Here is a 13287-nt window from a genome sequence, read left to right on the forward strand (position 1 = left end):
AGGTCGCATCCTGCCCCATGTTGCCAACCGAGTGCCCTGTGCCCCAGCATCTCCCTGGTTTCCCTGGAGATTGGGGAGTTGCTGGGGGTCCCACAGGAGGTGTGAGACTGGAGGGCTGGGGGACCACCACTTTGGAGCACACCAGCCACAGCTGTTACACGCAGCCATGCTAAGAAAGCTCCTTCAGCAAACCTGAGCTGTTTTACTGCCATCCCTAGGGAAGGATATCAGGCAAACAGCCAAACCACCTTGTTTGGGCTGTTTCTTGTTATCGCCTGGGGTGTAATGGGGGATCAGTCTGGCCCTTCTCCTCCTTCCCCAGCCACATTTCTCCCTGCACCGGACCTGCAGGGCTGCAGCCATGTGTGGCAAAGCGGGGTTGGTTTCTTGTTGGATCAGGCTTGCTGGGAAGCATCCGCAGTCCCACTGCACAAAGGACAATGTAAAACTGTATCCTTAGAGAGTTGTCCTCTGGCCTAAGCAAGTTTTTTACTTGGTCTGCGGGTCCACTGACTAAGTAAGACCTTCAAGGTCAGGTTACTAAACCTGGGTTATTTCTTTGCAACTCAAAACATCCCACTCATAAATTTTATGCCCCAAGTTATGTGTTAATTATTTATTTTTTTTAAATTTATCTCCCACATAATAAGGTTCTCAGAACTGCAGTACAGCAAGGGTCAGTGATCATTTGCTGAAGTGGGTATTGCTCTTAATTGCTTCCCAGCCACAGCACATGCCAAACTGTGTGGCCCTTGGCTGCCCAAACCTTATACAGTCTGAACACAACATGAGATGGGAGCATCACCCTTGATCAGGAAACACTGCCAGGGCTGGAGTATTACCTGCTTGGACAAAGGCTCTGAGGAGAAGATCCTGGGTACCAGAGGTGCCAGGAAGAGGGCACACCAGCTTGGTGTGGCTGGCTGGGGAAAGGAGGAGGTGGTGGAGGGCAAATACAGGGAGAGAAACACTTGGACTTTGGTGCTACCCTGTCCTTTGCAAACACACAAGAAGATGTTGCTCTTCTGGAATATTTTTAAGATCGTTGGAGCTAAAAGCAGAGACAGGGAAACCAACCCCACTGTACCCCTGCTTTATGAGGGTGCTCTAGAAAAGTCAGTGTCCCAACCCGGTGCTGATGAGACTGCAGCAGGCCACACAGAGAAGTACTCGAAAAACTAAAGCGGCATCTTTATTTTATACATAACTGTCAGTATAAAAAGTTTATTACATAAGAGCTGTTTTGTTTACAATATATTATATTGCTTCAAGCTGATGCAGAAAGTTCATACATTATAGTTGTACTTTGTTTACAATATATTATGTTGGTTAAATGGCACCACTGCAGTGTATTTTTAATACATGGTACTTTGCAGACTGTAAGACCAAAAATAACATTGAATTGTGTTATTCCGTTTTTTAATCAGGCAACTTGTTTATTTTTCTTAGGGAAAAGTCTAAATACACAACAGGAAAAATGTAATAGGCACCTTTCCTTTGTCTTAGGCAAATTAAATCCGTAGTCATTGAAATGATTCAGGTTAGCATCTGTGAGGTTTTCTGCTTGAATATTGTTACCTAATTTTTGGAAAATATTTGCAGCTATATAATCGAATAGAAAGTTTAAACATAATTGAAGTATAGTACAAAACACCATCCAAAGCACTGAAAGAAGAAGCCTATATAATCATGCTATAGAAGTATTTATAAAACTTAAAAGGAATAGTAAATATCAGCTCAGTGGTTTATAACGAAGCTAATAAAATTCCAGTCGGTAATCTCAACTGTAATGAACAGCATTTTAACATTCAATCCGTGAGAGGTTAATGAAGGCTATGAACTTTGTGTAACACGAACCGTTTCAGATGTTGGAGTTCACCAGATATAATTGGATTCGGGTGGAACATGCCTTTCCTCGGCCTTTTTGGGTGAAGGCGTGTGCTGCCTGTGCTTGCTGCCTGCTGGCCTCAGGGCGCTCAGACCGCTGGCTCCGTACCCTGGAAAATTATCCAATTCAGGAGAAGAGAAACCACAGAAGCGAGCTCACGATCCACCACTAATATTTCAAGTGGAAATAGTCCTCCCCCCGCATTTGAACAACAGATTTTGCTACGCCTTACTCAAGCGCTCACCCCTCTCTGTGCCTCCCTCCGGGGCCAGACGAGGTTCTGCCAAAAGCAAGGATGCTCTCGCCTCGCCAGGGAGCCCAGGGGACAATCAGTGTGCCCAGGCTGTCACTTAGCCCTGGGTTCACACGTGCACAGCCACGCCAGAGTGGAGGGAGAGGGAAACCGCTCCGCCAGCCCTGGGCTCTGAAGAGGGGCATAAGCATCAGCCCCCAGGGAGAACCTGCACCAGCTACCTGAGCTTGGCTTTGGTTTAAGGCTGAACGCAAAGAGAAAGAACAGCAGTGACAATAAACAACTACAGGGGGGAAAAACCCAGTCTGAAACAGGCTTAGCAGAGCTGCTTTGTTGTGGAAAATGAGAACGAACAATAAAAATGGAATTCAAAGTATTATGTTGTAGTTATAGTTTCGTTTACCCATCTCATTACTTAAAGCTCAAGGAAACGATGTTGAAAAACTGAGTCCCAGGTTCAATTTTTTTAACCACTTCTTTTTAAGAAAACAGCTTTACCAAGGAGCCATTGATTTGATGTAATATGAAGCAAGTCTCTCAAATTAGCTATAAATCTCCTCTCAAGATCAGGAGAGGTTTGGTTTTATTTTAAGAGAGCGAATTGCAGTGTGTGCAGACTTGTTTGTGCAATTTAAGCCCTACATGGGTCCTTAAAATGGGGATGAATTTTACCCAATCTCAATTTCTTTGCTGAATACAAAGAGAGTTTTGCAGTGCTAAACACAGCAGGACTGTACCCAAAGTACAAGTAATTAGGGATGGAAAACTGTGTGATTATTGACTCCTTGTAACATGGTTATGAGTTTTGGTTTTGTTGTACAGGTAATTAGTTCTTTGAGGATAGTCATCCATAGTACATTTTTTTTTCACTTGCTGTCTTGAGTTCTCTATAAGAAGAGTATTACAAGAAGAAAAAGTTCATATTGAACTTAGGAAGTTCATATTGATTTCCATTTTTTCTAAACATAACTTATATTGATGGTATTTCTCCTTCAGGGAATGACATAAATTCTTATACACAGATCCATCAGTTAACAGCAGAAAAGTGGACTTCCCAAACTTAATTTTAACAGGATAAACCATTTTAGTTAGATAATACTAATTTTTAATGAAAAAACTATATTTATTCTAATATATTTTAATGCGATACAAATCATAGGCATAAACAGAATTAGAAAAAAAATAATATTCAGTTGATGCTGCAATGTAAGGTTCACATTCCTTGTGGCTATTTGGTAGGTTTTATAGCTGCAAATTTTTTCAACTTTTTTATCATCACCACTTAGAACATTGAATGTGAATCATCAGCTAACAGTGTTTCAACTAAACATTAATACCTCATAGGAGAATGTACACAATGTCTCCTGGAGATCTGCTGTCACAACACTGTTGCACATGAAATATAAAATTGAATCTGAAGTTGTTACTGGATATATACAATGGTATTTCAAATAATTTTATAGTGCCATTTTAAAGCCAGTGAAATGATCAGTTGCCTCAGTGGGTGTCAAATGGGTCAATAAGCACAACAGAAACTCATTTTAAGGACTTCAACTTTGCTTTGGGACAATATCTTTTGTGGTGTGTGAAGCATGGGTGGGGAAGAGAACTTTAAAGTCGGTAAGCACAGATTTTACAAAACTCTTCAAGTTTTCCCCAAAGTTTATAAAGGACATTACATTTTTTCTAAGTTTTAATCAGCTTTAAAACCTGACAGAGTTTTTTTTATAAAAATGCCTACCTGACATTTTAAGGCCAGCTGACATTACTGAGGAGCACTGAAGGACTGTAGATCCCTTCCACAGCATGGGTGGAAGACACATGAAGTCACCTAGAAACCTGGTTGATGCCAGATTGTGGAATTTCTAATACAAGGGCAATCTTGCTAAAACACTTTTAAATAACTCAGAGGTTTTTTTCAGTAGGTAAAATTATGAAGTATTGAAAATCTTCATTTTATTGTTTGGATTAACGATTAGGAAAAAATGGAGCATAGCATCATTAATAAGGCTGGAAATGCTCTTGGAGCAGTCATTTCTGTGTCGCATTGGATGTGTAAGAGCTCCAACAGGGACTCTCCAGGTTTGTTTCTCACTTACTTTTGTTGCAGTGTCTCCCGTGCCAGCCTTCTTTGCACTGGCACTTGTTGGGCTCAGTACAGGTGCCATACGGGCCGCAGCCAGGTTCGCAGACAGCTGTAAGATAGTGAGCACACACACCTGACCTCCTGATGTTCCATCCAGAGACAGGGTTGCATATGTGCTTTCCCTGCTTTTGTTCCTCATGACAGGCTGGTCCTGTCACAGGCTGGGGTTCTCACAGTAAATCTGTGACTTTGCACTGAATGGGTGCAGACTCCCAAAACATTTCACCCCCCCTATTCCCTGGCAAGGTCTGGCTCAGTCTCTGTCAGGAGAAGCAGATGGAACAGTAGAGCTGAGCGTACACCAGAACCAGTGGGAGAGGAGGGCAGCCCCCAGCATCCCTCCACAAAGTGCTCCCACGGGATTTTAACATTGCGATGTATTGAAGTTTTATTATGCATTTCTTTATTACTAAACTGCTATTAGTAAGCTGACACATCGCTGATTTATAGAAACTCAGGGTACAAAAGAAACTGTGGGGAGGCTTTTGTAAAAAACCTTTCTGTGTATGTTGTATGTCCAGAAAGTAAATTAACCTGAACAAACAATTAGTTCTGACATTGTGTATGAAGACACTGTACAGCTAGTTTGATGTTCCTACAACAAGGACTGATACAATGGTTTTGATACTTACGCTTTGAACACAGGTCTCCCTGGTAGCCTTTGGAGCACTTGCATTTATTCTTACCAGTACATTTGCCTCCATTTCGACAGGGCTGATGGCATTTACCTAGAAATTGAAAACACAAAACCAATGGTCTTAGTCCCCTGCATCTACTGGAGACAAGTGTCTGAGAAGCCTGCCTTGTACCCGAAAAACTCATTGGATACTAACAGAGGAGTGGGAATTGTTGATCCATCAGGAAGCCTCTGCTGCAAGTCTATGCTTCCAATTTATATGCATTCTTCTGCTTTGAAAATACGATAATTATTTGGCACAGCCAAAGCCCGTGTGTCCACGCAGCTTTTGCCTTTGCCCAGACTTGTGCCACTTGGGAGTCCACAGAGTCCCTCATGCCACCAGCCAGTATTGCCTCCCGCTCTCCTCACCCTTTGCGGGGGAGGCAGCAGAGTTTGGATGTGGTGTTTGGAAAGAGTGGGATCCATACCCAGAGGGCACAAGCAAAAGGAAATCCGGTGGCATGCCCAAGAGATTTTAAGCATTAGGAAGCTCAGTTACTGACAGGTATGGTACTACTTGCAGACAGTAGATAGATTGGATGGGTGTATCGTCTTGTGGCTGTTGACCACCACAATGCTGTGTATGGTGCAGTGAGGACTGTTCCACACTACAGCTCAGAAACTAAAGCTGCATTTAAAAGCACACCCTTCTTTCCTGTTTGCAAAGAGCAGAGCATCTTTGGCAACAGTAATTAAAACTCGCAGACATTTTTTGAGGCTTTTGGTCCGGAAATTACTTTCCCTCACATTCATGCTTTGCCAGAGAAAAAGACTGGGTCTGATGGTGCTGCTTGGTCCCGATTCGCCTGGGAGGGATGAGGTCCATGCTGGTGGAGGAGATCCATACTCAAGTTCTTGCTGTGCCTGACTCACACCAAGGGCTTTCCTCAGACTAAATACCAGGTCTCCCATCAGCAGACTGTCAATCCCTTGTTAGAATCTATCTGCATTATTGGACTAGTTAAATCTTTACTTGTCTCTAGGAAGGGTGAGCACAGCCCCCACAGGCTAGGCCACCCCTAGGCTGAGGGGGGCTCACTGCCACCTCCCTGGCCACTCTTGGGCCACCAGGAGCTGCACCCTCAACCTCTCACCTCCCTGGTGGCCATATGTACCAGTGCAGCTTTTCTCACTGTTGTACAAAACCTTGTTGTATCCTTTCTAATACCACAATATTTTCTGAATTCTTCAGAACAGCAAAAAAAACCCCAACCCCTTCCTAGATTTAGCACTAATATTTACCTGAATCTGTGAGCAAATAAAAACTGAAACTTGGGGCAGCAAACTGTTTCCTTTTTTTTTTTTTTTTTTTTTAAAAAAAGGAAATTAACTGAGACCTGCACATGATAATTTAAGCATCAACACTCATCCTTTCCACTGCTGGTTTGCTGTGCTGAAAACCTCAGTGAATGCACTCATATAATGGTCACAGGCACTTCCCTTGGGAGCTCAATAACCCGCTAGTGCTTGCTCAGCTCTCAACCCCATCAGACTCCTGCGATGCATGTGTGTATCGTCAATATAAAAGAGACATTTGTTCCTAATGCGCATAATTATCTTAATAGCCCTGAAACAAGCTTCATAACTGGTTGACTAAAAAAAAACATGCTAAGGAGAGTTTCTGCAAAAGCATAATTTCCTTGCAGAAGCCTTTGGAGAGGGAACCTGTAGGTACTGTAATTTGCAAGCATTTGGATCTGAAGTAATTAATGACTGAAAGGAGAAGTGCTGAGGAAATCTGGGGATTCTCTTACTTCTTGAAGTAAATATGAAGGATATGAGTCAAGGGGTAGGATACCAACTTTCACAGAACTGCATTAGGCAAATACTTGGCTCAGCACAGCTCAATTAACTTTGGACTAAGATTTTTTCACAAATTGAAGGAAAGAGTAATAACCCTCTCTGTTATTGACTGAGGCGTGGAAGAACAACAAAACAGTTGGTAACAAATGGGGAGGAATCCAAAACAAAATAAGACCCTCTGCACTCAAACTGAAATGCTAATTAGAGTCAATGCATAACCATAGCTAGAAAAAATCTGGATGACTGAATGCTTGTTAGTATTGTAGACTGGGTCCAGTACATTTCCCAGGAGTCTTAGAGGCTGATTCAACTGTTAGACAAGCAGTCAAAATCTTTAAACAATTTAAAAAAAAAAAAAAATATGCAGTTTTCAGAAGATAGCTTTCTGCCTGTTGAAACGTTTTCTCCCCTTATTATTTCAAGACTCTCACGACTGAATGTAGCTGGCCCTGGATTTAAGAAAAGAGTCTGAGCTGTGTTTCTCCTCTGGTGTTTCTAAGACTCGTCTAGCATTTTTTGCAGTCTTCCACTGTTGTGCTGGCACTGGTACAGTGCCCAGAGGTGGTAGCAGCCATCAATCATAGTCTAACAATTGCTGTTCCAGCTTTACAAAAGCCAAAGGAAGTGCATAGCTTTCCTTGCTCTCATCAACATGATCCCAGCTAAGCTCTTAGCATACTCTGATCCTGATTTTTTTTTTTCTTTTGTACAGAAACTACTTTACTGTCTGTATTTCAATAATTTAATTTGAGCCACACAGGTAAGCCTTTCCCAGAAGCCAAAGTCCATTGTAACTGTCCAAAGCAGCAGTAGACTACTATAAGTACAAGAGCCCCTGGGACAGACCAGTGAAGTGGACCACCCTTAATTATGCATGATGTGGTATCAGTTCTAAGAGTTTTCCTCAAAAAAATCACTACTGACATAAAATACGTGCTTCTCAAACTTTGAACCAAAACTCATTCATCATCTGAGAAGTATCAGCATTGACATCTTGGAGACTGAAGAAAGAAATGAGGTTCTGTCAGAGTGTCAAATTTGAACTTGATATAAGCAAAGGTAAATTCAGTGAAAATCCACACTGCTGTTCTCACTGACATCTGATCTGAATTTGTATCAAAGAGCAATCTTTATTAATTTAATAACAATGAAACTTTACTGCTTCCATTTGGCTTCATTTTTGATTAGGTAAAAAGGAGTTACAAAATTCCTTGTAATGGATAGAGATATGGTGAAACATTTACTTACATCTACTCTTTATCTACATGTAAATACTGTGCAAAATGTAGGTCTTAGGTATATGTGCTCTTTCTTTGCACAGTAATTCATTTATTTTCCCACATTGGTATTACAGTTTATTTCCATGCGTTTCCAAATGCTTTGATGATACAAATTTCATAACTGTGAGAAAAGTTTCTCTCTACTGATGCATATTAAGAAATCAGATCTTCTGGGCCCTCCCAGGCCAAATGCTGCTCTCTGCACTCCTGTGAAGGCACTAGGGAATGTCAGCGAGATTATTTACAGCAGGAGAAGCTCCTTCCACAGCATCCTACTAGAAGCTTTAAGCCCAGAAAGAACAGCACGGGTGTATGTTCTCAAAACCGAAATGCTCATACTCTATTCAAGTGTGGGGAACTATAGAAGTAATCCAATTTAACTGAGCTATGAGAAAACTCTTCTTTTAGTGAGATCAAATACTTGACAGCTGACCTCCCAGATCTGTTCCAGCCTGGCTGTATCTCCACCCCCAGCTTTACAGAGCACACTTAGATCAACCATGAGCTAAAATATTTTGAATTGCTTTGATGCTAAACTTCTGAAAATAGCAAGTCTTTTGATGTTTGTGACATGGATTTCCAAGTTGCCATGTGAATGCAACTTAATATGTTAAGCGAAAGCTCTCTGCTCTTACGATTCAGCCCTCCCTCTACTCCAAGCCTTTCTATTCCCAGCTTATAGTGGCCCTTTCAGAGGCACGGGGTCAAACCTGATCTGCTCTACACAGCTACGAATTGCAGTAACGTTTGAAAACAGCTGCTCCACACAGGCTTGGCGCAGCAGCACATCCATCTGCCACAGAGTATTGCCTGCACACTTACAGCTTGAGGGTTCTTACCCAGCCCAGTTACTAGTAAAAACAAAGCAAGGTAGGGGATGAGGTGATACAGCAGTGAGTCAAACATCAGTAGGAGACTTGTTTGAAGGCATGGGGCATCTGACTCCCCAAGGGCCCAACCAGCTGTGTGAGACCCTCGCTGTGAGCCCTGCAGAGGCAGGCAGCACTTCATCATTCAGACACTGACACCAGAATAAGTTGATGTAAGCAAAAGCAAGCACACGGAGACGCTACTCACTAATTTCACATTGGTCTCCTTCATAGCCTGAAGGACAAATGCATTTTCCCAGGTAGAAGCATGTTCCTCCGTTCAAACAGGTTGTTGTACAGTTTGCTGAAACAAATAAAACAGGAGTGAGCTAAGTCACTAATATGAACTCAGTCTGACTTGGCCTTTTCTGGTGCTCATCATAAATAAACATTGAGTAGGTTTAAAAACATCTTTTCATCTGGTTTACAAAGGAAGACTGAAATGTGTTTTTTCCTATATAATGCTTTACATGGGCACACACACAAGGCAGTATAGAAATAGACAAGTGAACAATACAGCAATGAGATTCCTGAGGACAGACTGTGTTACATCTTTATCAATCCTCACATGTAAAGCTCGTTGAAAGATCAAGTCACTATTGCTGTTGAAACTGTCAGTGTCTGATAAAAGGAGCACAACCTAGGACTGGAAGTTACTTCTGCAAGAGGATACTTCACTACAGTTCTTAATTAATGCCTTGACCAGAAAGAAACTTTTGTAAGTTTTTGCTGTGTGGTTACACAGATGTAAATGCTGTGTCTCTCACCTGCCAAATTACCTACATTGTGTTAGATGTGACTTTTCGCCAAAAAGCTTGGATTCATATTAACCCTCCAAGCCACTGGGAGCCTTTCATTACAATGCACTTTTGAAACACTTTTAAAAAGTGATAAAAGTCTCATCAAGGACTCAATGCGAGTCAGAAGGACATTGACAACAGTTTGTGTAAGCATAACTAAAGGCCTGGGAATTTTCCCATTATTTTGCTGGAAAGTCCACTAGGACCTTTCACGTTTAGTCTTCACATCATACAGTTCTGCAACAATAAGTGCAATGTGATGTTCTGTAATCTGCTCTGCCATGAACAGGTCAGCTAAATTTCTGCAGGAAACTACTTGTTTTTTTTTTCAATGTGGTAGCTTGGACTGTTACAAATTACTGTTCTGAATAACTGATTAATCCTTGCTATCCTTCCTGAGCCACAATGCAGCAACCTAAAAATGAATAGCCTGCTTATTTTTTCATGTGTTCAGATGCAGCAAGTTAAGGTACTAAATCATTAGTAAAACTATCTTTACTCCAGGAAACTAGAGTTCAAATAGAGAGAATTTTTTTTTTACCTAGACCAGAAATATAAATGAATTTTGTGTTAAGTCCCACAGCTATCAGTGCATCAACTAAAGTGATTATCTAAATTACCCTTCACGGAGCTGATGTATATATATGCCAGCACATTCACCTGAGAAAGCACTTCCAACAGCTCCCAGGTTGTGCTAAAGCATCTATACGAAGAGATACAAAACTTTAAAAACCTATTTACTTCATCACTTGCCTGACTTTCCAAAATTCACTCTTGGAGGGAAACTAACACAGGGGAATAGAGAGGCTGCTGAATACAGAGCCCGGGGAGGGGTTAACCCGTAGTTACCTTTGTCGCAGTTGATGCCATAGAACCCTGGGGGACAGATGCAGAGGCCAGGGGTAATGCAAAGCCCACCGTTCATGCAGCGAGGAGCACACAGCGCTGAGGAGCAGGAAGAACAGAAACAACATCACTGGTGTGATAGCAACTGTCTATTTGAATACACAGCACATTGCGTCCTTAAGTTAGTTTTCCTTCTGCTGAATGTACAAGTCACCTCTGTAAAGCATCTTTGTAAGTGGGTTAAATCAATTGCACCTCTGGTCTGTATCTGGCAATCTGTATCCAGTGGTACTAAAAAAATGAAGATTAAATTCTGTTCCAATCTGGTCTCATATGTAAGCAGAAATTGCCTCTTGTGCAGTTTAATTCCAAACTGGGCAGAGCAAAGGGCCCATCTACACCCTCTGGATATTTGAAGTCTCTATAAATGGACTCTGGTGCTGCAGCTGAAGCCTCAGCTCTGCAGACAGGACTGTCTCTTTAGGGGTGCACTCAGAGGTGTCAGCAATGCAGCAGGATTCCCAGGCAGGCTTTATAATGATCCCTCCCTTCTCCCTCTGCATACCTGAGCATAAACATGGATACTTAAAGTAGGCCAGGGGAGCTTGTCGCGTGGCCTGGTTTGGTGGCCAAACTGTCCTCTGTGTTCCCCATGAACCTTCTCCAGAGCCCCTGTGCTCTGCCAAACCTTCTCTGCAGTAGCGGCCACCTCACAAGGCTCCTCCAGGGAGGCACATCAGGCGGTAATGCTTCCTTTTGTGGTTGCCCACAATTGGACCCCTGATTGAGGCTGGGTCCATAGCAGTGAGTTAAACAGTACCCAGGCATAGGGACAAGTTGGGGCACAGGATCACCCACCTTGTGAAATTGTTGGTGTCATTGCTGGCACCGCTTTGTCCTCAGTCACCCAGCAAACCCTTGTGGGCACGGCCCTGGAGTGAGCAGTAGCCACAGGCTCCTCCCAGCAGGGAATTTGGACGGTGGGTTTTTGGAGAGTAAGAGTTTATTAAACATACAAATGCAAACTGCACCATCCCAGTTGGCCTACAGGCCAGAGGACTTATCTTTTGTACTTAATATTTTGGATGTAGCCAGAGTGTCTGGAAGCTCAGTGAAGGATGCTATTGGAATAGGATGCCCACAGGGATGGTTTGCTCCATCTCAGGTCACCCCAGGGAGGGTCTGCCACTGGGGGAGGTGAAGGAAAAGGTAAGAAGAAGAGCTAGTTTCCTTGTGAAGGCACTCAGTTTCTTGGTGCCTCACTCCTGGATTTGTCATTTGGGGCTATTAGTCACTAACAGAAAGGGAGACTCTTTCCTTCATCTTCCCATATTCATTGTCAGCCTACCTCCAAATTAGATTTTATCTCCAAATAAACAAATGCTGAACAACAAAAGTCCTGTACTTTGTTTCCAAGCTAGTCCTCATTAGCAGAAGAATTTTATTTAATCTGTTTACCAGATGGATTCTCTTACATGTGTGGACTCAAAATATATAAAATCTTCAGAACAGGCCATTCTTTTAGAAGAGACTACAGTGCAGTACCTACGGTTTTGTTGAGATTGTGGTAAAGAAGACAGCTGAGAAGATATTTTTTTAATTACCTTTTTCACAGTGAGGCCCGTAAAATCCATCTGGACATTCACAGACATGTCTTTCATTGCAAAATCCTCCATTTCTGCATCCTCCTGGACACTCCGCTTTATAAAATATAATGATAATCTTAATTGGATATTACATACTGCAGTGTCAGCCAACTTTTGGTAGGATCAATATATTCCTTTAACACAACAATAAAAATATTTGCTGACAGACAGGCAAATGCTGGCAGAAATAGAAGTTCAGCTAAGAGTTCAGCTAAGACCTCCTCAAGAGAAATTAGTTTCTTTTTTGTTAGTCTACAAATAGAGGTTTCATCATGTGTTCAAACAAACGCACAATGTGCTGTTGACAGACTGTGCATTTCCATTGCTCTGCTGTTCTGTAAGTGGATGAGTAATGTGGCTGCCCTGCACAATCCAGAACTTTCTCCTCCATGGGGGAACAAGCAGGCAGTGCAGGGCTTGCATTGCTGATTAGACCTGCCTTCAGTATGCAGGTCCAGTTTCAATTTCTGCAGCCTTAAGTAGACTGCGCTGCAACTTGCATTGCATTAATTGTTATATCTGTTGCTATCAAGGTCACAAAATGATGAAATCTGTATTCAAATGAAAGAGTTCAGCTTCAAGGCTAGAGAAAAAGAATGCCGAAAAGGAAGATGAAAGCATTCCTGCACAGTGGTCCTATGTTGTCATGCAACTCATTCACATCTCAACTATCCATCAAACACTGGTTAAAGCATTTGGCAATGCTGGCTGCATTATGCAAGGATGAGAAATACCTCTGGGTACCATCACCATCCTCAAAACACTAGAGTCCATTGAAAAAGAGGCAAAACAAATTGAACCCCATGGAAGGTCATGAAGACATGACTGCTGGGTAGAAAAGCAATTGCTCAAAAATAACTTCCTAGATGTGTCACAGAGAAGGCTGCAGGCAAGAGAGGCTGTCTATTCCCTATAGAAAACATGAACATTGCTCATGATCAGTGGTACCAGGGCCACAAGGCAAGTTTAGCAGAGTAGGCATGACCTTCTCATCTTGATGTTATGCTGGGTGACACTCCAAGCGAGAAGGTTCAAAAAACTCTGAGGCATGCTGAAACTCAGAGAGCAATCTTAATG

General features: G+C 42.3%; 2 protein-coding genes across 2 annotated transcripts in view; one reads left to right on the forward strand and one right to left on the reverse strand.

Annotated features, from left to right (window-relative positions):
- The window catches only part of TBC1D30 (TBC1 domain family member 30), a 113157-nt gene extending 100724 nt beyond the window's left edge, over positions 1-12433 (forward strand). Inside the window, exon 15 of the transcript XR_014183864.1 lies at positions 12422-12433. The gene's annotated coding sequence lies outside the window, so the exon portion shown is untranslated. The remainder of the gene's footprint in view (positions 1-12421) is intronic.
- The window catches only part of WIF1 (WNT inhibitory factor 1), a 43246-nt gene continuing 31126 nt past the window's right edge, over positions 1168-13287 (reverse strand). Inside the window, exons 5-10 of the mRNA XM_082050672.1 lie at positions 12169-12264; positions 10568-10663; positions 9127-9222; positions 4920-5015; positions 4241-4336; positions 1168-1997 (exon numbers count right to left, since the gene is read on the reverse strand). Of these exons, the coding sequence (XP_081906798.1) occupies positions 1876-1997; positions 4241-4336; positions 4920-5015; positions 9127-9222; positions 10568-10663; positions 12169-12264 (602 nt within the window). The 3' untranslated portion in view covers positions 1168-1875. The remainder of the gene's footprint in view (positions 1998-4240; positions 4337-4919; positions 5016-9126; positions 9223-10567; positions 10664-12168; positions 12265-13287) is intronic.

Source organism: Streptopelia decaocto, assembly GCF_964273445.1.
Source record: "Streptopelia decaocto genome assembly, chromosome: 1".
NCBI lineage: Eukaryota > Metazoa > Chordata > Aves > Columbiformes > Columbidae > Streptopelia > Streptopelia decaocto.